General features: G+C 28.0%; 1 protein-coding gene across 6 annotated transcripts in view; it reads right to left on the minus strand.

Annotated features, from left to right (window-relative positions):
* Positions 1 to 10272: 10272 nt before the first annotated feature.
* Positions 10273 to 26355, minus strand: part of Orct (Organic cation transporter) — a 143496-nt gene continuing 127413 nt past the window's right edge. For 5 of the 6 annotated variants that reach the window (XM_075360880.1, XM_075360883.1, XM_075360881.1 and 2 more), the window contains exons 10-11: positions 22526 to 22662; positions 21555 to 21664 (exon numbers count right to left, since the gene is read on the minus strand). In XM_075360880.1, coding sequence (XP_075216995.1) covers positions 21571 to 21664; positions 22526 to 22662 — 231 coding nt within the window. In that variant the 3' untranslated portion in view covers positions 21555 to 21570. Of the gene's footprint in view, positions 21352 to 21554; positions 21665 to 22525; positions 22663 to 26355 lie in introns of those variants that run through there. The other variant, XM_075360878.1, reaches the window with a different exon arrangement.

Consider the following 26355-nt stretch of genomic DNA (forward strand, 5'->3'; position numbering starts at 1 on the left):
AAAGTTTTTATTAATCAGCTGATATTTAAAAAAAAATTATTTAGAGCTGCTGTTATTGTTTACATTTACATTGTTAAAAGCACTCAATCTGTTAGTTTTAATATTATTTAAAATTGTCAATATTCTTATGTATATATATTTTTATGTACGGATGAGCCAGTGGCAGTAGCCAGGAAGTAGCGCAGTTGTGTTTAGAAGCATTTCCTAACTAACAACCTAATCATCACACATTCATTTCAATTTTTTGAAAGCTTTCTGATGCTGGAACTCTCCACATTAAAGGAAGACCAAGGCAAACAAAACAGTTGCTCTAGAGGAAAACATTATAAATTGTGTCGAAGAAGATCCCCACATGTAAGTGCTTAACAGCTAGTAGGTATGCTACAAGTTAGATATTCAACAGTGTGGAGAATGCTGCACGAGCAGTTGTATCCATACCACATACACTCCTTCAGTATTGCATACTGCTGAAGCTACCTTTATGAAAGATTGCATAACAATTGTGTGGGCAGATGAAAATCCCCACGCCATATTTGAATGAAATCACCAGGAACGCTTCAAAGTGAACATGTAGATGGGATCTTCAGGGAAAGCTTGTTGAGGCTGTCACTTCCTGCCACAGACACTGAATGGTAATAATTATAAGCATTTCTTAGAAATTAAATTCCCTCTATTTTAAAGAGTTGCCCCTTTAAAGAAGTAACTGCTACTTCATGCACGAGTGCACCAATACACTACGCTCTGCATGTGAGGCAGCTACTCAACATTACATCTGGGCAGAATTGGATTGGAAGAGACAGTTCGCTACCATGGCCAGCTAGATCCCTGATTTGAGTCCTTTGTGTGTGGGCGCACTTGAAATCTTTAGTTTATTCAGAGCCTATTAATGATGTTGAGACTATGACAATTATGGAATCACATAACATCATAAGGAATCAACCTGGAATTTTTGAACAAATATGCCATTTAATGCAAAGGCCATGATGCATCATCAAATGTACCACATGTTGTACTTCAAATGTAGGCCATTTCCAGCACCTGTTGTGATTTTTTTCTTTCTGTTTGTGGATATTTAGGTGCCTATTGTGAGAGCTTGTTTCATGTATATTTCAAAACGTGTCTTCATTACTGATGATTATTTGATTATTATTGCATTTTCTGTTCAAATAATGAATTTATTTTTAGTAGAAAGCTTGTTTATTTTATAAAGCAAGTAAAAAAATCAAGTATGCTAGTTTGTTTAAAATTAAAAAAGAAAATGTTTTTGAGTTTTAGTGGTTTTTTAATAAAATTATTATTTTTGCATTATTTGGATTTAAAAACTTTAAATGGCCACCATTTTGAAAAATTTTGTTAGATAAGGTTGTTTATTTTTCGAACAGTAGGTCTTTCTTTATCTTAGTACCACACCAAATTACAACATTATTAGTCAAACTATTCTGGAGATAAAAATTTAATGAAAAAACAAAATGGCAGCTAGCGGGAAAACGAAGTATTTTAAGGTTTCATGTTTATAGGAACTTTTTTTCTTTATTTTAAAGTAAGAAAACCACTGCAGTTGTTTGGTGGCCTATTTTTGAAACACCTGGTATACACATACATCATTAACAATATAAACAATTATTCTTGATTTTATCAAAAAAGAAGATTTATAATGAGTATATAAACCACTTACCAACAATTGTGTACATCCAAGTGCTTTCGGAAAGTAATTTCCATGATCAATAAGTTATTATGTATATAATAATAAATAAAACTTCACATATTAATTATATCAATTTTTATAGATAACAATTGATCGTCATATATGTTTAAATTATATCAATGTAATACGTCTTATCTGTATGGTGGTCTTAATTGTTATATATATCTCATAATCAATTGAGACCACCATACGGACAAGACATACTAAATTGACATAATTTTAACATACATGACAATCGATTGTTATATATACAAAAACAAATTAAATAATTAATATGTGAAGTTTTATTTATTATTACATACATAATAACTTAGTGTGTTCCTGATGATGGAAATTACTTTCTGAAAGCATCTGGACATGTTTATATGTATCATGTCTTAAGCGCTTTTTTCACGAGTAGTTTTTGTTCATTAGTTGACTCAATTTTTATATCCAGTGCCAAATGAACTCTTGGTACTATTACTATCAGAAAATAAAATGTTAATTTTCTTATAGTTTTATACTTAATGAATGGATTTCTTTAAACATTTGTTGATGTTCTGAATTATCTAACTTCTGAGTTATAATAGCTTGTTTAATAAATATATTTCAGCATTTAATTGTTATTAAGCATCTACTCTGTGTATCTTGCACATGAGTTACAGAAGATGTCACTTAACATGATTTCTTTCATGGTTCTTATTGAAGAAGTATCTAATATCTTTTTTAAATACCAAAAGAAATGAAACAAATTAGTGTTTATGGAATTATTGTACAAAGGGAAGAATCTTGCCAATGAATTTACCTCGCCCATTAACATTTTTAAAGGTCATCTCTCTTTATGAGGCATAGATAAATTTTTAAGTACTCTGCATTTATTATTAAAAAAATCTGAAAATTGATCAAATATGCATTAGTGATGCCAAGCAAAGGAGTAAGTTAATGTAGCATAACTGGTTCACTTTGAATACAGGTAAGGAGGCAAAAGAAATGTTACCATAAGGTTAACCTGATTAAGACTTGAAAATTCATGACTCATTTGATCCATTTTTCCAATCCGTTCTATTCTATACTAATCTTTCAGTTTAAATATATTTGCTCTTCTCTTCATCTCAAGCTACCTTCTTATGTTAGTTTTTAACTATCTTTACAGATTTTTATTTTATTCTTTAATAATACTCCTACTTAGACGTTTCTTTATTATGCTTCCCTTTTTTTTATTATTATGACTAACACTGGATCTCTTGCAAAAATGTTACATCTATTAGCACATTAGAATATATATAACTTGAGTTGAGAAAACCTCTCACATTAATTATGTTTATTTAATTTTGTAAATTGTTTTATAGAAAAAGTAAATAAACAATATTGTTAAAGAAGAGATATGATTTCTGATGGTGAGATTCTCTATACTAGAATAAGCAATAAAAAACTGCTTAAAAAGTAGTTTTTAAGTAGTGTATCATAAAATTAATGTAGTAAATTTCACAGTTGCGCAAATGTAACTTTTTTCGAGGACATCGTTTTAAATCTGCTTAAAATATATTACTTTTACACTTCTAAAAACAGTTTTACTATACATCACAAAAAAGTAGTTTTATACCACATAAAAATTTATTCTTTCCATATTGTATTTTTGAATTTGCAATTTATTTGAAGAAAGCCTGTAGAAATAGTGGTTAAAAATATCTTCACTTTTTGCTGTTTTCCCTGTTAGTGAAATTTTGTTTCATGCCATAATTTCACTAAGAGGTATGAAAAATAGCTTTATCTGGCATTTTAATCATTTTAAAAAATTATTTGATCCTTATTAAAGATAATTTTTAAAAACATTACCATTTTGGGTCACTGTAAACGGGAAATTTTTATTTACATTAATCAATATGTTTTATAAACATTTAAATTTATACACAATTTCATGTAAAAATCATATGGGAGAAGGGTTATCAAAAGAATTTCAGTTAAAACTACCTGTTAGAAAAATGTTCGGTTGATATACAATCAAAATGTTTTTCAGCAAAGTATAAAATCTTTAATGTGTTTGTATTCATTGTAAAATACCATGACCCAATATACCAGTTTTTTAAATGGCTACCATTTTGAAACAAACTACTGGAAAAATCTTTGCTTAAATGACTGATAAAAAATTGTGTTCTAAACAAATGAAAAATGAAGCACTTTTATCCATTATTTTCAGCAGTTCATACAGACTTCAAATTAACTACACATTAAAACAAGTTTTAATTCAAATAAACTACTCGTTAAACAAGTTTTAATGTAGTAAAGAACTCTGAGAAAAATGTGAGTTGTTTTTTCAAAGACAAGGAAACTTTTTTCTTTCATTTGTTGTACTACAGGAATTAAGTAAATAAGAAAAAATAGCTTTTTATTTGAAATTCATTTAAAGCATATGAAAAATACCAAGATTCAGAATCTGAACCATAATTTCTAAATGTTAGGCATGATAATTGTTAGAATTGCATATATATTTCAGTAATAATTTAATACTATTAACATAATGCATGATTATATTATAAAAAAAGGGGACTGAAATATAAAACATGCCAGTAAAAGTTGAAAGTAAGACACTTGTGTTAATAGAATTAAATAAGGTGTATCATAGACAACATAAAACAATGTTCAACAATTTCTTTTTAACATAATCATTATTATTGCAATAGTAGTGATTTTAAATAAACCATAAAAAAAAATTGTAATAGTAATAATTTTTAAGAAAAATAACGTGTCATTGTTTAAAAAATTATTTAAATTCATTAAGCAACATTTTGAAGACCATGCTATAATATAATTTTTTTTTTCTATAATGAAATGTAAAACTAACCTAGAACAAGTTTATTACACCTAATCTGATAAAATAAAATTAATTAACTTAAAAAAATTAAAATTATTGTAGTTTCATCTTATGTCTAATCTTGGTTACACCATAAATTTTTAAAAATATAATCTTTAATACACATGTTAAAATGGATATTAAATTCAAGATGAACTGGTACTGGTTTTTATCTAGGACCTTGAGATTTGGTTTAAAATTGTTAACTAATACATAATTGTATCTTAGTGGTAATATATGTTCTGTTTCCCTAATGATAGCAATTAGTAATTATGAGAAGAAAAAGCAAATGTTAGTACTAGCATTAAAAATAAGCTATATAAAAACATTACTTTCAAATTTTGATTGCTTGACTCGCACCAACGCATTATAATATTTAAGTGAAAAAAATTTTGTTTTTATCATGATTTGCTCTGAGAGTTTAGAATTTTAAAAAAAATAACCAAATCAATATCAAAATTTGATGGGGGTAATGAAAAATTGAATAATGCAACATATAGTATTAAACTAAGAAAAGAAGGAATTTTCTGATGAGCATAAAAATCAAGCCTCTATTACTAATGTTATTATTGCAATGTAATAATAAGTGCCCTAAATTTTTTAATAAGTCAAGATAAATTTTTCAGTTTATCTTAAAATGCTGTAATATTTTACAAATCTGTATTAGATATATTTTTTCCCTGAAAAACATTTTGATATAAAGCTAACCTGTTAAAAGAAGTTATGTGAAAATTTATGAAAAATCTGATTTATATTAAAATATTAATTTGTTTTACCTTAAGTATGAGATTGCACTAAACAAGCTACAGCAGTAAAATATATATAAATTCCTTATATAACAACAAAGTGACATTAATAAACATGGGTTTTCATGTTTATTAATTAATTTTCATGTCAAGTAACATGAAGTGCTTTTTCAGGATTCTGATTAATATTAAAACTGAAATCAAAAAGCTGCATTGCAAGAAACTTATTGGCCATAATTTCTATGTACATGCTGCGGGTGAAATATAATAAAAAATATATTCTCAATTAAAAAAATTTTCAAATTGGAAATCTGTTCTCAGCGAGTTACTTAATGATGCAGAAAAACGTATTATTTGAGTAAGCCAACACTGAGTCACTTACATCTTTAGCCTATGCTATGTATCTCTACCCTTTGTGCACTATATAACGTAATTTTTAGTTTCATAAAAAGCCATAACATTTTAATTTTTTTGTTTGTTTAAATTGTTCATATTGTCCTAATGGCAAACTCCATGTTAACAGCATATATTATTTTTTAAACCCAAAAGTGTTATTTTTAAAGTTAAAAAGTTTGATTTCTAATAGATGGGTTTTATTACAGATAAAATTAAAGTTAATCAAAAGAGCTGAAAAATTTCACAGACATGTTTTGAAGATTAAATAAAAACTGCTTGCTCAAAAAAAATTTATTTTAATTCAAGGTGTGCATTATGGGCACAACTTGTGAATCAGTAATCATTGACTTGTGAGATTTAAGGTTTCAAAAAAAATTGTTTCATGACACTGCATCATTACACTAAAAAAAAAAATCCAACACTAAACAATAATTATAAAACTAAAATGATAAAATCTTTAACTTTGTATAAGTAATTTCTTTTATTAAAAATTCTGTTGCTTGAGTTTGAAGAAAAAACTTATAGTGACACCTCCAAAGGATTTTTGTTAATAAACAGAAAATTCATGAAATCAGTCCACTTGTATATTAAGATTTGAATTTTAAAAAAATTATCAAATTGGGAACCTTGCCATTTTTAAGTTTATTAAAGAGACTACTGAGAAGCAATTTTCAATAAACAGTTCAATTTTTGTAATATTATAATAAATAACTACCATAAATAGTTAACATATTATTTAAATTAAACCTAGTAATGGTTATATTTATTTATTTTGTATTGCTAATAAAACCTTTTACTTATGTTTTTATTTCTAATCTGCATCATTCATTCATATGCTCAGTCATTCATAATTATAGACAAACTATGTAGTCCATGTGATACAATATTAAATTATGAATTCATTACACATTGCAAGTGAGTGTGTAAAATAAGCATGTGTAAACCATACTTATTTGTTAAATGTGTTAATGTTATTTTTAAATTTAAAGAATAATTTTCTGAAAACTCAACTTCGTTAGATGTATAAGTCAGAATTCTGAATGAAATAAAATAAGTTAACTTTTGTCTCTTGTTATCCAGAAGAAAATTCAATGTGTGGTGAAGATACAACTTGTATCGTGTTTTTCATGCAAGTGGTATACATTTTTCAACACTAACATTTGTGACCTTGTTATGTATGAATAGACTACCAGATTTTATATAAAATAAATTCATTTAATTTTTACGTTTCATGTTATATATCTAGAATTACAGCCAAACAAAAAAAAAGTTTTGATTTCATTCCAAATAGTTACTAAAACCTGGAAGAATAAAGATTTATTACTTCAGATGTAAAAATTAAAACCCATATTAATTAGTTCTGTTATCCTTTTCTTTATTTAAGGAAAAATAAATTTCACCATCATAATGATAGTAATTACAATTAAACCCCCTGGGTTGGTCTAGTGGTAAATGTGTCTTCCCAAATCAGCTCAAGTTGAGAGTTCCAACGTTCAAAGTAAAGGCAGTTACTTTTATACGGATTTGAATACTAGATCGTGAATACCGGTATTCTTTGGTGGTTGGGTTTCAATTAACCACACATCTCAGGAATGGTCGAACTGAGACTGTACATGACTACACTTCATTTACATTCATACGTATCATCCTCTGAAGTAATACCTGAACGGTAATTCCCAGAGGCTAAACAGGAAAAAAAGAAAAGTAATCTCAAAACAAAAAATTGTTGGATGTTTTTTATAATATTTTTTCCATAAAATTTTTATTGTTAAAAAACAAAGAGCAGTACTTTTTTTCTAAGTTAGTACGTTTTAAGAAAACTTTTAAGCTTGTTAGTTAAGAGGTCTGATTTTATATTCCTTCAGTAAGTTTCTTCTTATCTTAGACAAATAGTACATATTTTTTGAAATCGTTTTATCCAAATGGTGCTTGAAAATCTCATTATTAAAAAAAATATATATAAAATCATATTTTCTATCTTCACTGTAATACATTTTTTTTGGATTAGTACTTCATAAAATTATTTTAGAATGCTTAAAATGTACATCTAAATATGCATCTACTAATTTTATTTATATTAATCATTCTGTTTAACTATTACTTTTCAATGTATTCACCCTCAACTTCAATATATTTGTTCATGGAAGTTTTTTTGTTCCATTCTCAAATAAGTGCATTCTCAGAAGTGTACTCCTGTTTATCAGCTCCATGCAGCTTCTATGACGCATCATTGTTGTTGAATTGTTTGTCTCCCTAAAAATTCTTGCACTGCACCTGATAAGTCACAGGTAGAAGGATCAAAGCTGTGTGGAAAATGAAGAACTATATTTGATTCATTATTGCAATTTAACGCATTAGTAAGAGAGGAAACATTGTTTTAATGAACAAAACTGATTCTTTCCTTACTCTTCATCCACATTGGATTACTGGTATCTTTTATTTATCATATATATCATAAATAATGTACAGTTGTGAAATAGTTTTATTCACAAATTACCATTAATAGTCTCATTAATTTTCAGTGCTCTGATAATAGACATTCTCAGTTTTTGAGTACGAGTTTATTTCCATATAATAATTTTGCATCTTTTTACACTTTACCATGTGATACACATACATAATACTTCATTCTAGCCGAGAAACACTTCATTTCAGAGAAATTTTGTACCACTTGTTGCAATATTGTTACTACGATTAACTGATAAGTGAAAAAAATATTAACTCGGAATATTTCCAACTTAAAACTTGCCAAAACAATCACGGTTTCACATGTGTAGTACAGCTACTAAAGGGAAACAATTCTTAAATATACAGGCTTAAACAGTTAGCAATTGTTACAAACATTCAGGATATGTTCTACTGGTAAAAATAAAGAAGAAAGTTCATATAATGAATGATAGGTTCAGAAATCCTTTGTTAGCAAGTGTTGGCTGGTGAAAGATTTCTTCCAGGTTTCTGCACCTTAGGTAAAAAGTCAGACTAATTTTTGGATTCCAAATTAGGGAATAAATTTAATGGTTTTATATGAAATCTGACCAAAAAAATTGAAAAAATAGTAATAATAATAGCAGTTCTCAAGAAATTTGGAATAAAAGACAAAAGATTGGTCAGAAAACACACTATTTTATGTTTGATATAGAATAACTTTGTTGTGGTTAATAAACAATTAAAACTTGTAGACAATTTGAGTTTGAATAAAGTACATAGAAACTAAGTACAATAGTAAGAATTTCAAAGTTTATTAAAAATGTAGATTTTAACTAGGTATTATACGAGACAAAATTTTCACTATTATAAAGCAAAGCAAGTTCATTTTAAGTAATCCAAATTGAAAAAATACATTTAATTTAAGTCCGTTAAAACCTAACTCAGATTGTCAGTCTAATGATCTAATTCACATCTCTTACAGGCTGGATAGATAAAAATTTATTTCAAGAAAGACAGAGGTAGCATGAACCTTAAATCAATCAAAAGGATATCCCCCAAAAATAAAGTTGATGGGAGAGAATAACTGTTCAAAAAATTAACATACAGCTTTTTTATCAGATTTACATTTTTCAATTGCAATAAAAACCCTTTTTATTGTTTTTAGCAATGGAAAATTGTCTATTTTTAAATTCTTAACAATTTCTGGCTATTTTCTTTTTTCCAATTAATTTTCTATACTTGCCTATGAGAAACAAGATTTAATTAATTTTTTTTTGTTACTCTCAAAATTTTTCATTCATTACTTTTATCAAAGATTACTTGATAAAAGTAATTACTTTTAGAAGAGATAAAGTGTATAATTGCATTGTGAGTGTATATCAATAAAGAATGTAACATAAAATTAGTGAATTTATTCACAACATACAATGCATTGCACTTATGAGAGTTTTTACAGTTACCAATGATTAACTAGGTTTTATCATACTTGAATTAAAACTTAAATTGTTGTTGTATGTAATTAACTAAGTAAAGGTCTCATTTTAAGTAATTTTCACTTAATAGTCTGAATTGGAGCAATATTTTGCTAGCTTTTGTGACAATGTTATGTCCAGCCAGACATAGTAAGTAGTTTCATATTCTTCAACTTGCCTTCTAAGTGTAATTTGGGAGCTAAAATTGCCTCTCTTATACAATTATTGTTTTTTAAAGTTAATTTACTTTCTTTCATCACATGTTACCTTTTATTATATCTATCTGCATCTATAATTACTTCCTCGTATTTATTTGCCATTACTTTGATGAAGATTGTAATAATTTTAATTTTTTTTGTAATCGGGAGCCCATCTCAGCAGTAACCAGTAATAATGATTTTAATGTTTCTTTGTTAGGTCATCAGATTACATGGATATTAAGGTAATTCTTGCCATTAAGCCTTAGTCTGAATTTTACAGATGTGACCAAAATTTCACAATACCAAGATCATTTCTGTTAATTGGTGTATGATTGTTGATTTAGGTATAACACTTAGTATGGCTAATGATCTTAGTGATAACTAACTTCTGTAGTAACCTATTAAGCAATATTCAGAAATTATGTATTCTATTGATAGTTAATATTACAAAAATACATTATATAGTATAACAGGATTACTTTAAAAGAAAAGAAAATTTAAATCAGATCTTTATTATATTTATATATATTTTACATAAATAATTTAAACCCCTTAATAAAAATAAATAAATAAAACAAATAGAATATAGTTTACAAATAAATATAAAGAAACGTTTTGGTGAAAAATGGTAACGGATTTTAAAACTATCACAATGAGTATAAAGCAATATATATTTAAACCAATTAGCACACTTTAAAAAATGGTGCATCTCAAACATTCAATGCATGCTCAACATATAATGAAATTTCCTTTTCAAAATACAGTGCGAAAATATTATTTATCTGTGTGTGAGTTTATTTCAGCTGACCCATGGGTGAATGGGTCATATATACAGATATATTCTCAAATATACAAAATATATTAGAAATAGATTACAGCCACATTTCATTAAGTTTCTTCTACATATAAGAGCAAAGATTTTATGTAAATGATTAAAACAGTCATTGTTTTAATCACTCAAGGGAATGGACATTAGGATTTATAATCTGAAACAGATAATACGCTGCTATGATATGTCATAAATTGTAAAGAATCTCCTTCAGTTAAAGTAAGTATGCATAAAGTCAAAGTTGATGAACTATGAGGATAGATATATTTTATAATTGTGTATTTTGTGATGCTGCTCTGATCAATGTTTTAATACTGTTTCTCTTGGTCCATATAGATAAATACCGGTAAGTGTGTTTATTGATCCAATTAGTAGCATATCTATCCTTTCCTGACAATTTATATAATGTATTGTTATGTTCCAATCAGAATAAAAAATTTATTTATAAAAGTTTTATTTAGTCATTGCATTTGCTCTGAACCAATGACCGTAATATTATTGTCGAGTCATGTAGGTGCTTCACATCTATATGTAAGAGATAGCAATTAATTGAAAGAATATTTAACCAGACACTGAGTGACATTTAGTATTCATTCATACACATCAATAAATCAAAATGAGCATTGTGAGAATTAACTCGACTGGTTAACATCTGGCTTAATGTATGATCAAATATTCATTGTATGAAAATTATTCAAGTCAAAAACTATGAATTTATTTTATTAGCATTTCTCTAATTTTAGCTATTTATTCTAAATGTTTAGAGTTTTCAGTTTTATTTTATTACATGAAGAGCTCTTTATAAAGTTTACATACAGTATAAGAATTTTAAAATTGCCTACAAAAGATCAACATACAAAATATTTATTACATCTGATAATAATCTGAATCATTTTCTATATGAAGACGGCCCAAGTCTCTAACATATATTTTTTATTTCTCTTCATCTATAAATTACCTTAATTTTCAGTACTTAACAATATTAGCTAATAGATATAACTGAATCAATACATTACAAACACAGAAAAACTGTATTTATAATATACAGTAACTAACAAAATAATTTTTAAACTACATACAAACTGAAGTAAAAAAAAAAGGCTAAAAAATTACAAACTAAATGTAAATTTTGACTTTTAGTAATCTGTACCCAATTAAGAACTATTCAACTTAAAGATCCCTTTTAATTTGCACCAATTTGAAAAAGTCAAAATAGAATTGAAAGAGTATCAATTTTTGTTTTTTCTTACACATTTTTTACTTTTGAGTAAACACAAACATAATAAAGCTCAGTCTTAATAAAAAAACAATGTAAAGAAACAACATAAGAAACGTACAAAGCATAAGTAAATTTGTTAAAAATAAAACAAATGTGACTATAAAATAATATATTTTTTTATTGTTTATGTAATCAGAATTAAATATTGCAGAGCATACCGATAAACTCTATTAATGACAACAGTAATTACAGACATTACTCTTGTAATGTGGACTATAATGCACAAGTTTTGTCACAAAAGATCTCATTTTTATTTTTAACAATATATTTTTACATCATGATTTCATTTTGAAATAAATAAATAATAACCTACTACAGCAATTTTACATTTACACATACATTTTAATTTCAATATCTTTAAACCATCTCAAATATATGACATTTTAAAAATATCACAGATGGTAACAAGAATACTACCTCTTTTTTAAAACATGAAATACATAAAATAAAATAAAAGATTTGAACCACTTTTTTCATAGTTTCAATATACATAATCATAAAACATTGAAATGAAAAATGTTATATAATCGTTACTCACCATTTGCTGTTGTACACTGAGTACCAGGGTTGACATAGGTTAACCTAGTAATCAACCATTATTAAATTTGTACTTACTTTCATTTAGAATCTGCAACATTTTTTAACTATTTTAATTTTTTTATGTATTGTATGATTGTGTGTTTTTTAATTACTGAAAAATATTAAGATAGAGATGTATTCTAGTTATGTTGAATTGTAATTTGTAAATGGTTCTCAGTGATTTGTCAGTTCTTTACTATTTACAAGGTTGCAACAGATTGTTGAAGTTTTTTAAATTGAAATAAAAAATGTTACTTCATTATTTTTATATATTGGAAATATAATAATGAGATTAAAGTAAAAAATTAATTTAGAGTAAAGTAATAAGAAAAAATCTTTATTTATGAAGTTTATACCTGTAGGTTTACTATCTTCATTTTCACATTATTCTTTTTATTTACATTTGCATTCCTTAAAGTAAATATAAATTTTACTTTCCAAAGTGTGGTAGAAACATTGACCCACTTTAAAATCATGCTGATATTTTTGCATTGTGTAGTGCAGTTCAAAGCATTTTTTGTACACCATATTACATGACTGGCATCAGTATAGACCGCTGGTCGAATGTACACTGCACATTAGGAATTGAAACTTTTTATAAGTGTGCTGATAATATCATAAGAATGCAGAGTTTGAACAAGTTGAATCAGGTAGTTCAGACCAACAGCATCTGCTTCAAACATGAAGTGACATGTTTGCATCTCAGAAAATATCTAAACATTAAAAAATGCATTAGAGCAAAGTCCAGCACAATTCATTTGTCAGCATTGCTCTGGCTATTAAGTTTCATACTTATTAGATATAATTAGTGTTAAGAATTATTGCCCAGAAATCTAAAGGCATGTCAAAATTTCTGTAAACACCTTTTGGAGATGAAAACACTAAACCCAATTTTTTCAACAATTTGATGATGTATGATGAGGCCCATGTTCATTTATCTGGCTATGTAAACAAACAAAACTTTAGCCACAGTGCAATCCTTATCAGCTTCATGAACAACTACTTCATAAGGCAAAAGTTACGGTGTGGAGTGTCTTCTCAGGATATTATTAGTCACTATTTTTTTGAGAATGAGTCATAGCAGATCATTATGATGGTATGTTGTAACAGTTCATAGCTCTGCAAATGCATAGTCAGAAATATTAATAGGCAGACATAATAGTTCAAACAGAATGTCCATGAGCTTACAAAGGACGTTTACAGAGAACCTTGTTTTGCAGTTTGGTCAAGACAACTGGCCATCCCATTCATCCTATTTCATTTTTTTCTGTGGGGATTCCTGAAATCCAAAGTGTATGCTACATGCCAGCAAATATTCAGGAACTGGAAACAACAATTGCACTGAAATTGAGGCTATGACAAGAGATAATGCATAAGGTTATAGCAATTGTGTGTGCTTGTGTCAAAGATTGCATTAACAATGGTAGTCACCTGAAGGACATAATTTACAAAAGGCACATGTGTAAGGAATGATATGAAGTCTTCTTTCAAAATGTGTAGTTCTAATTCTTTATGCTTCAACATAATGTTTAAAATGGGTCACCGTATCTGTTGCAACTGTATAATTTTTTTAATTCATAATAATAAATATTAAATATAGTATTTTTTGTTCTATGATTTTAACCTTTTTTTTTGTATTAAAATAAACAATGTATTTCAGATATGTCTAATAATTTGCTATATACAGTTTCATGCTTCAACATGTTTCTGAAGATTATCTTAAGTAATTATCATTCATAAAATATTATCCTACATCTATCAGCTTAATTATTAATTATTGAAACTTCCCAATAACATATCTTATACATAGAAAAACATGAATTTTTTATTCTGTTTTTAAATACATATTTATTCAGTTTTGCTAGATTCTAGCTGAAAAAATAAATAAATCTGTATTATGGTTATTAATGGTTAGTGAGTGATGGTTAATTTCTGTAGAATAATACAAATTCAAACTATAAAAATGCTAATTTATTTTGTACATTTGGTCATCTCTGATGTATTATATCTATAGTTTAAATGCATTATGAATCCAATTGCTGATCTTCAAATATTAATAAAAAATTCACTGTGAGCTGAACCAAACGCATCTCACTTACTTCTTCAAATGATTCTACTTTAATAAAGTTTTGAGATTTACTTTTGTTCTTTGTTTTTAAGTTTGAGTAATTTTCTTAAATAAATCTCACAAACAATGCTACATGATTTTTTAAGTTCCTTTTTTACATTAATTTAATGGTTACTTTCATTTTTAAAAAAATGTTAATTAACAATTAACCCTTTGTGTACGGCTTAATAATTCAGCCAATATTTATGCAGCTGCACTGGAGTGTACTTTTTTTTGCTGTAGGTGCAAAAATGTTTTTGGTTTTTATGATATTTTCTTGCTTAATAGTACATATAAATAAGAACTATGATATTTTGAAGTGATAGTTTTGTATTATAAAAAAGTAGTTTGTAGTATAAAAAATATAGGCAGATATATCTGCATTAAGCTCTTATGGGGCTAGGTGAGACCTCAGCATTGCAGATATATCTGCAAAATGAGATCTTAATACTGTAATTTATTTTGGTTAATACAAACAATATTTTTTTGTAATTACATATTTATTGAGTTTTTTATACATGTAATGTTATAAACTGATATAAAAACATATAGTAAAAAGATATAAAAATTTTGAAGAAAAAAGTACAAATGAAATTATCATAAAAATGTCAAAAATGATCACTGCTATAATAAAAATAAAAAATTAAAACACAATTTGTTCAAACAAATACGAAAAGGTTTGATAAAAAATGTTGATGCATGAATAAAATGGTAAAGAAAACCGTTACAAGTATTAACTAAAAAAGTTTTGTTTGTAGTGAATACATAATGCATGATGTAAAATTAAATGAACGTAAAACATTACAAATTATCAATTGAATAATATAATAAAAGAAAACTAATTTTCAATAATATGTTTTTTGTGTGGTAAATTTAAAAACACCTAGATGTAGATAAGGCTTATCAGGACACACATTGCAAAAATACACAGTCTCTTTGCGCATTTTATTTTTGTAGCAAATGTGACAGCAGGTTGACTCCTTTACTGCTTTTCCAATAAAATAAGGTTTTTCAGGTTTTCTTTTTTCTAAAATTTTCTGTGACATTGCTGAACTCTCTCTTTAACTAGATCTTTGATTAATTTTTATCTGAACTGCTTGAGACATTGGTTTATTGTCACTTTGTCTCTGTACGTGTTTGTAGAGTATGTATGAATTAATTGTAGCAACTTCTATTAACCAGAAGAACATTTTACAGTACCATTTCTTTGTGCGTCTCAAAAATTGGTAACTCAGTCTTAATAAAATGGTCACTGCGGTCTACTCCTTCCATATGCTTCATGTAATCCACCTCTGCAGTTGGTTTTTTAATAGACAGTTTATTTGAATATTTGCTGGGAAAATTTACCATGTTAAGCCTACTACTAACTTTGTGTTAAGTAGTTAGTCGTTACAAGTCTTTTGTCTTTCCATCAAACAACTGCAATGCCTATTTTATTCCTGTGTGTGTAAAAGTCGCCGCACTTCATTTTTTTGTACTTATTTTAGGCATATTCTTTCTATGTAGCATGACAATCCCTGGGATAAAATTTCTTTTTGTAACAGCTCTTCAGCAAGTTCAGGGCTATTGTAATAATGATCAACATATACATGATGGCCAGATGGAGGATTAGCCTAATTTTTAATTACTGAATTAATACTGGCAATCTGAGTTGTTTTTAATGATTCAGAACCAGGAATTATTTCTTTTCTGCCAAAATATGGAATAAAGTTGTAAATGTAACTGCCAAAATATCCAAAATAAAAATTTTAAGACCAAACTTTGTAGGTATGTTTGGGTAATATACATGAAAAGAATTTTTTCCTTTGAAGTAAATTGTACTTTCATCAACTGATATGTAAGAACTAGAATTATAGAATAACTGATATATTTGTTCTCAATCGTATTTGTAATTGATTGTATTTTTACACCTTGATCAGCGCTCTCATCACTGCTAAAATGTAGGTTCCAAAATAGCTACAGAAAATGATCTCTGGTACAGACATCGCTAAAGAATTGCATTCGGTTGATACACTTCCCTGAAAGATAATCTTTCAGCTCTGATAATGGATGCAGACAATATGGGTCAGTAAAGCTTTCAAATCAGAAATAGTTGCATTTTTCCACTTTTTCATTCTACTTTTAGGGCTTATTAAGGCAAGTTTTTGCTTGTTAACAAAACTATTTGTCTCAGAGCATATCATTGTAAGTAAATTGTCATAAAAAAAAGTTTATGAGTAACATGTTTTCATGGAAAGAAGTCTGTAAAACTGGTCCGGAATTGTTATTTATAATTGTTAATATTACTTACAGGCCCGTTATCACTATAACTCACATCAATCCAGTCATCCTGGTCACTGTTTCTGTTGTCATTTAATGGTTTAGTTCCTCTTCCATTATTATCACCTAAATCATTCCTAGATGAGGAAGTAGTCTACATGTAACTTGTTTAACGCATTTTATAGTTTTATAACATCTTTGTGGAACATCTCTGAGAATTAGCATCCAATGTAAAGTAAGGTTAAAATTCTTACAGCAAACTGTGTTTTTCAAACCAGTTTCTATTGATTACAAAATTTACATCAACACTAATTACAGTACTTAAAAAAAAGTGTGAATTTTAATATCAATCCATACAGCTTTCTTATATTTTATCAAATTTGAATGCTGTAATTTTGACTTAATTCTGTGCTGCTCCATTACACTATAGTTACAATTAAGAAAAGTTTTTTTTGGTTTAAGAAAAGACAGGATGGTTCTTTGTTTCTAGCAAATTGTTAACATTAATTTGCTTTTTTATTTTTCTCTTAAATTTGTATAATACATTAAACTTTGTATAAAAAGTGTCACTTTTTTAACTTCTAGTTTTATAATTACATTGCATCTCTGTCTGAAGAGGTACAGCATGGTATCACATGTTACAGCCTTAATGGTTATATACGGCTTCTTTGGGCTAATACTTGTAAAAATATAGTATACATGGAAAAAGAGACCTTCTTGGGAATTAGAGATTTATAAAAACTGCATTAAAAATTGGCTTTTACAGTTAAGTTGTTAAAAAGCCTGTGTAATGTTCACTGTTTTGATGTGCCTTTCAACACGTTCAATTAGCACGTTAGTAGGCCGCTGCAACTGAAGGTTGCCGGCAAGTAAGCAGAGTAGTTAGTTCATGCCATGTGCTACTTCGGGTCGTGTGCCAAATTTTCCTGTATATATACGCTGCATTTTCTTGCATCCCTTTTTTGTTGTATCTGTATTTGCTGCAGCGTATTCATTGTGTGCTAATTATTCTCTGTGTATAAATTTATTAATTATTTATTATTATTATTATTAGACGTTTTAATTATTGTTTGATTATTTGTTAATATGTCATCACCTGTAATTGACATTTTCGATCTAGAAGAGGAAGAAGACAGACAAGATAATACTGATTTTGAACAAACATCTGCAAATAACAGTCCACCATCACCAGTTGACATTATCTCCACCCAAGTCGTTAACGAGTTAAGATCTGTCCCGAAATGTCAATCATCAGGAAAAGGAAAGAAGACAATTGGGCAGTCAATAAAAAACAAAGACGCCAAGAGAAGGAAAATGACGACCCCCAACAAAATCAACCTACCATCAGGTTTTCGATTAAGACTTCCAAGCCATCCTCGACAACGACCAGCAAGGATTCAGTTTCATCTCCTGGAACGGCGGGTCTGAGTTGCTCCGGTGTCTCGACGGAGACCAACCCAGTACCTCCCACAACAACAACAGCGGAAGTGAATATCAACAGCATGGTAATGTATTCAATTATGATGATAATAGCGGAGTGGGGAATGATCTTCTAGTGGATCTGTACGATGTGGTATCGATGGCTGTGAACAAAGAGCTGGACAAACCAGCAATCCCCCCCCCCCAGAACGACAGCTTTCCATCAATGTCTTCAAGACATAATGAATATGTGGGCCAATTTGCCGCGGGATTACCGTGGTCAGACATCTTTGATAAAATTGCTAGTAGCCAGAAACGAGCCTTCTTGGTTCACGATACGGTACGATACAGTGACGGTGATCAATTGCATCAAATTCTTACGGAATTTAATGCAAAGTGCCGACTCCGTAGCATATATTCAAGACCTGATAGCCGCTTCGGAGTGTATCTCATTGCCGATCATAAATCCCCCACCGGCTATGACCACCTCCACATCTTGCATGACTGCTCCTGGTGCAGACGCAAGTGCAGCTGTCCCAAACACTCCTTCTATTCCAGAGCCAATAGCTTTAGACGATCTATTGCCACCTCCAGGCTCAGCCGGTGGCTGAGTTTTAATTGAAACATTTCAATTAAAACTATATTATACAATTTTAATTTTTATTTACATTAAATATATATATATTACAAGCTTTATTGCCTGGTATTCTCCTAGGTTCTTACTATTATGTAGACAGAAACTCTTGGTCAAAATTTCAAAAATGATTTTCTACAAGATTTTCAAATGTTGTGATTTAATTCATTTTACCTAAAATCATTCAGTATAAAAATCTCCAGTGAATGCACAAAAAAAGCAATTCTTTATGCAAGACTGGTATGTTGCCCCAATTTCAGATTTTAAAACAATCTCTTTGAAAATTATTCAAAATTAAAACCTTAATTTGTGTTGCCAAGAGAGTCACAATCAAAGATGTCAACCAAAAAACATAAGCTGGCTGTAGACTAAGTTATATACTATTTAAATGCATCCTATTTACATACAATATATTACATCCTATTTGAAATTAAAAGAAAAATTTTATGATCCTAAGCAAACATAGAAAAAAAGTTTCTGAATTTTTTTATTTTAACATTTTTGTTTTTTATTATTGTGCTTCTATTTGTGCAATGCAACTTATTGTTTTAATACTAATACAAGCAGAAAAAAGGAGCTTTTTAAAAGTTCTACAAAAGATGATTACTTCAAAAGAGAAAATAAAAATGTTAACTAAAAAAAATCCTAAGCATTATTAAATATTCAATAAGGAGGGTCTTCCTACAATCTTTTTCATTATTATCTTGGGTTGGTTTATTGCTAGGAATTGAATCCGAGATCTGCTGATTTGTCTGCAAAAATAGGACTATGAGATGCTAAGAGCATGATTTGTGACCATCTGATTCAAAACCACTCTTCAGAAATCAATTACGATTGCTATAGTAAGGATCCACAGCACAATAAAAATTTTAACCAAATGGATGTCTAATACTGACACAATGGGGACATGGTGTCTGACTAATATATTATAATAAATTAAAATTTTTAACCACCTATGATGCTAACATTTTTATTTGGATTTTATATTTATTTGCCTAATATATAACTGAGTGAAATTCTAATTAATTGCACAAATACTTTTAAAAAAATTAATAAAATTATTTTACATACTTTTATTTTATTTTCCTAATATGTAGGTTGCAATCTGTTCAACTAGTGAACAATAAGCTTCAATGAGATGAGGATGATATGTAAATGAGGTGTAGTTTTGTACAAATCAGGCCGACCATTCCTGAGACGTGTGGTTAACTGAACTCCAACCACAAAAGTACACAGATATCCACTGCCTAGTATTTAAATTTAAACTTAATTGTTATTAGGATTTGAACCTCAAAACCTTCGACTTCAAAAATTGGCTGTTAAACAATTGATTTGTGACCACAAATTAACTTGCGTGACCAGCCTGAAGGCTATAATTTTATTTTTTGGTTAGGTTTTTCTTAAAACTTATCATACAACATTGAATAATATTACATCAGTAAAATAAAAATAAAAATTCTAAATATGCTTTTGAATGAAAAATAAAAATTGCCTTAGAGTTAATTGAGAGATCCTAATCCTGTCATCAGAAAAATGCACTCACCAAAAACAACACACATTACAAAGTCCACTATACCTGACTGATAAAAGAATGGGATATCCATTCACTATTTGTTAGTCACTTAATAAGGCCATCAAGCACAAAATTTTAATTCTAAATTATAAGTAAGATTTGGAAAATTATAGAAAACAATATTTTCTTGCATATCAGTCAAATAAAGTGAGCTTGACGGAGATAACTATATAAAACAAAAAAAATAATAAGTTCATCATTGGTTTTGCAAATGTTTATCAGCTTCTATATATGGCAATATTTATAGAAAATGCTTTTATTTATTAAAATTCTTTTAGAACCAGCATATAAATTATCTTTAGTTAGTAGAGATAACTACAAATATAAAAATATAATAATTTACAAATTTATTCTACAAATTGTAAATGCAGTAAATAACACAATTGCTAATTTACATTACACATTAATATTTAAATATATGAAACATTTTGGAACACAATAAAAACTGTCTTAAATTAAAATAAATACTTTACATTGCAAGGAATTTAATTGCATAATAATGCAACTAAATCTCATCTATATACTTATGTACATTTTATCATATAAATATACAATAACATATGAATTAAAAATTAATTTCTTAAAACTTATTTGTCATACAAGTTACATTAAATAAAAAATCATCAATAATTAGAAAAAAAGATAATAATTATAGCGTAGCATATATATATATATATATAAATGGTAATGTTTAAAATATTGCAATATACAAAAATTGATAATAATATACATTAATTAACATCAAAAAAGATTCTTGCTTTTTGCTGACAAATGTACCAGGGGAGTTAGTATTTAAGCTGGATATGATTACGCACACTCTGTACTAACTAGTTCCATTTGGTTGAGGTAGTGAATTGCTTTCAGTATTTTGAGATGCCACTGGATTATTCTTTTTTCTGTAATTAAAACCAAAGAATTATTTAAGCATAAAATTAAAACATTATAATACTTCTGAATTTCACTCAATTCATAAGGTTTTTATTTATAATTTTTTTTTATTATTTTAATCCCACATGTATAATAGTATTTAATATTTAAGTTTTAATAATAATTTTCACTTAATATTGTTATGTGTCTACAGGAGAGATTAGGACCCTACCTTCATTATTAAGCAGTTAGCTGTATACATATTTATCTGGATATCCACCTAATGGTGCACTTAGTAGAAAACAAGAATCCTCAGACAGATGCAAAATGGAGCTGGCCTCACTAAGCAATGCAAATAACAAAAATCCATTAATGATAAATTTATTACACAATTAGCACAGGTTCAGTCAGAACCTAACTCTATAACTCACTCTTAAGGAGAAAGGTAATCAATAACAAAGTAAACCAGTGGATATTAAGATAGGGATGGTGTACCTGTAATGGAACTGAAAGAAGAAAAATAAATCCACCTGAAAGTGAATTTATTTCTTAATAAGATTTATTTTCTACCAAATAATGGGTGGATGAAAATGTTTTACCCAAGGGATTTCCCTTATCTGCTGTAATGTCAGAAATTTATCTGCAAGAATTTGAAAGTAGAATAGTCTATGGCATAAAGCTCGTACACAAAATTTTATTATAGGTCGATAGATGATATTTTGGTTATATATGAACCAGTTTTTAAATAACAAATATGAAATAATTTTAAATAAATTAAATTCTTATCATAAAACATTAAAATTTACATCAAAAATGGAAGATAACACAAAAATAAATTATTTAGATGTAAGAGTGTTCTCTAATTCTGTACTTTGCAGAGGCTGAACAAATATTATATTATATATAGTTATTTAACAAACAGAGGAAAAAAATGGACTATAAAAAATTTAATCTAATTAATATCTATATAAATATTATGAAAATTAGAAAATATAGTTGTTAAGCATCCAATAACAACCAGTCTATTTAAATTATAAAAGTAGGAGGTACTGACAATAATAGGTAGTTAATAATAGTTTCATATTTTTTTTTTAAATGAAATGTGATATTATCAATCTATAAAAATTTCCTCTATCATAAACTTAATTAATTTGACAGAAATACTTAGCCTTATACAGAATTTAAATAAGAATTTTTACATACTTTCCAAATTGTTCCCCATCTTCGATTGTGTCTGGTAGTTTCTTGTTATGCGTTTCTGGTAGGAAAAATGCAAAGAAAACAGAGCTAACTGATAGCAAACCAAATATAATTAATGGTAATGGGGCATAGATCTCAGCCTGTAAAAGAAACAATAAGCAGTGTGACATAACATTTTTTAAAACAATGTCAATGAAAAATATGTCAAAAATGCAAATAGTAGTAAAAGTAAATATACAAACAAGCAATAGATGATTGAGAACAATGATTACTTTAGAGAAATTATAATTAAACAAATAGAAATCTATTTAATTTTAAATACTAAAATATAAAATACAACAAAATGAATATTCTTTTGTAATTAACTCTACCTGTATATTAGCAAGAGAATGAATCTAGGGTAATCAATCGAGGCTTCATTTATTGGAAATGACCAGTACAATACTAGTAATTTAAAAAACTATAGATGTTTAAATTTACTTTTAAATTATAAATTCTGTTATATTTGTTCAGCGTTTTTTTAGTCGTATCACAGACTATTCTCACCTGATGAAGCAATGGGTACTGCAAAAGTGCTTATGAGAAGAAAAATCAAATGCAGTAAAGAGTAAATTTTACAAATTATTACTTAATTCTACACAAACACATACTCACACACAAAATTCAAAAATGCATACAGTGTATATAATGTCTTAACCCTTTTACCACTAATAAATGTGAATAATTTTATACCTAATACACTCCTGCAACATTTTTTTAACCATATTAATCCGTACTACATCATTTTTAAAGTGAACTGCTTTTGTGAATTGATGCTAAATAGTAAGATACTGCAGAGTGTGTAATATGTCTTCAAAATTAATTCATACAAAGTAAAATATGAGTTTTAATTGTTTATTGATTACAGAGTTAAAAGAGCATTTAATTAAAAAGTTTAATATCATATTTTAGTTTACTTTAAAGCTAATAAAAAACACTCATTCACTGGTAATGTGCATGGCCTATAGTTGATGTATATAAAAAATATTCTCATTTTATGACCTTTCAAAGAAAAAAACAGTGTTATTTTCAATCGCTTGGTGCAAGTAGGGGTGAAAATGAATTTTCTGTACTTTATGAGGTAATAGGAGTAAGAAAATACTATTCACTTGAATTGTGGTTTCCTTATATTATTTATTATATGATGAACAAAAAGGAGTGTAATATATTTAGGATGTATGTATGTATGTTTCTTCCACCGTAGCAGCTTAATGGCTGAACTGATTTAGATGTATGACCTACGCTGGAATCCTTACATTATCAAGAGTGTCATAGGCACTATATATGTTTAAATAAATTTTTTAAATTTGAAAACAAAATTATACTATATATAAAATTGTCACCCGCACACTCTAATTATCCTACGTTATTAATTATCCTATATTAAAGAGCAATTTTTGTCAGCAATATTTTTTTTTTGGCAGTCGTATTTTTTCATTTTTAATACTTATCTCTTGTTTATATATCAAAAAAATTACAACTCAACCACCAAAATCCTCAGTCATGATTGAAATAATTCCATTAGAATAATCGTCTTGTTTCAATTTTGTGTACTACGTGGTTGTAATATTAATAAATATAAAATATATTTATTAATAGGCCTATGCATAAAATGTTGTAGCTTGAAGATCTCCAAAATTACTAGATCAATTTCATTGAAATTTAAATATGCTGTAGCAGCATATTTAAGTTGGGAATGTGAAAATTTGAGTGAGGAAGTTAGAAGTGTGGTCGTTATTTTGCTACAAGTTGGAACGTTGAGGTTGCTTTAGCTGCTGTAACTATAGATCAAAAGTTTTTTTTTGTAAAATTTAAATTAGAATGAGTTAATACTTTTACAAAAGGAAACAAAATAAAATAATGAAAAGTCAGACTTCTCTTCTTTATTCACCAGACATGGCTTCTTGTGATTCTAGTTGTTCTTTAAGCTGAAGTGCTCTCAATCTAACACAATCAAGCTGAAGTGGTCTTAAGCAACATCATAGCTGGTAATCATTTCAAAGGATTACTATTAAAAATATTTCCAGCACTGGAAGAAGACTCTGTTAAATATGGAGAGTTACTGAAGGGCTTTTCCAAAGACTAGGATTGGAAGCCATTAAGACAGGTATTTTTCATAGATACTTTTTGAATAGACTTTTTATACAAAATCCATTACTCAATTATTACTACTCATAATATGAAAATATAACTGTAGCTGAATCCAGTGCCATCAATTTCTTAATATGTTATCATATTACTGAAAACAATGCCAAAACAACTGAAAACACCTTTTCCCTTCCAGATATTATTCTCACTATGTGACCTAGAAAATATTAGTATTCAATTCACTACATAGTTTGCCTATACATATTATTTGGCTAATGAAAGAAAATGTTGAGTCTAGTTATTAACTATTTTACAATATCCAAAAGTCTATGATGAAACCTTCAATGACACTGATACTGCTATTTTCAGTTTAATATATTGCTGGAGTTTAATTTTAAGTTATGAAATTATGTATTTAAGGTGTGATAGAAAATTTTTAAGATTACTATTGTGTTAAGTCCTTTTTGAATTTTTACACGATTGTATATTTCAAAACGTTCATGTACATTAAAATGAGGATCTTTTTCAAGTACATTTGCATTGTATTTGAAAATAAAAAAAGATTTGTTTTTGTGAGGTAATTAGCAAATTTTGACTAATGTTATTTCAGAATGCTTTGATGCTTTCATATAATTTCTTTATTTAAAACTGCACCAAACTTTGCCCAATGTTTGGGCAATGTCCAATACATTATGCATTGAACTTTTTATTGTTGCAGCAGTTAGCAAACATATTCAACTGGCATAGTGCACTGTGCTTTTCTGGAAGTGTTATGTCTGTATATTTGTAGTTTTTTTATGAGTTAGTTTTTTGTAATTTTTGTTTTGGTAAGTATGTTATGACAACAAATTTTTGTTTTGTTTATCTGTGTAATTATTCTATTTAAGTCAATGAGCATATTAGTACAGTATATCCTTTTTTATGTTCTAGATATGTTTATAGTGCTGTTTTTTCCTGGGCACACAAAGAAGTATCATTATCAGCGCCTGTACACATTATTACTATACCAAACAATTTAAGCAAGCAACACAAAGACATTAAAACTTAGTTAACAATAATATAAAAATTAAAATGTGCAATATCATAACGAAAAACATTCCTCAAGCAGTACAGCAAAGATGGAAGTGCCTAGGCCGTATGTTAAAGGCAAAATAAAACAACAATGAAATACAACATTAAAAATCTAACTTAAAATAGCAAAATTGCTATTTGGCATACGTCACAAAACACATTATAGTAATAATCAAATATGTGAATACAGATGCATGACCTTAAGAAATAGTAAGGCATTCAATAACATTATCATATTGTACCCAAAAGTATTTTGAATGTTGGTCCCTAGTTTAAATTTCCAACGTAACTGCCACATAACAGGCACAGTCCACAGAGATGTGGTGTACTGTTAGTTGGCAGTCTCAGTGAACACAAATGGGTGCATTGATCTAGGTTATTAGATATCCATGAGTAAGTTGATTATCCCTGCATGAAGAGTTCCACTGTGTGTAGTGTTCTTAACTGGATGAAGTTTGTTGTTGATTGTAGCATTTCAATATCTTTGCCACTCATCATGAATCAACCTCTTAAGAAAACAGACAAGATTGTTAGAAACAATGCAGTTAGTGAAAGAAGACTGCAAACAAGCATCTTTCACCACACTATCAGCATGCTCATTCCTGAAATTCTAATATGGCTGGGGGTCCAGCAGA

This window comes from Lycorma delicatula, chromosome 3 (assembly GCF_047948215.1).
Source record: "Lycorma delicatula isolate Av1 chromosome 3, ASM4794821v1, whole genome shotgun sequence".
Taxonomy (NCBI): Eukaryota; Metazoa; Arthropoda; class Insecta; order Hemiptera; family Fulgoridae; genus Lycorma; species Lycorma delicatula.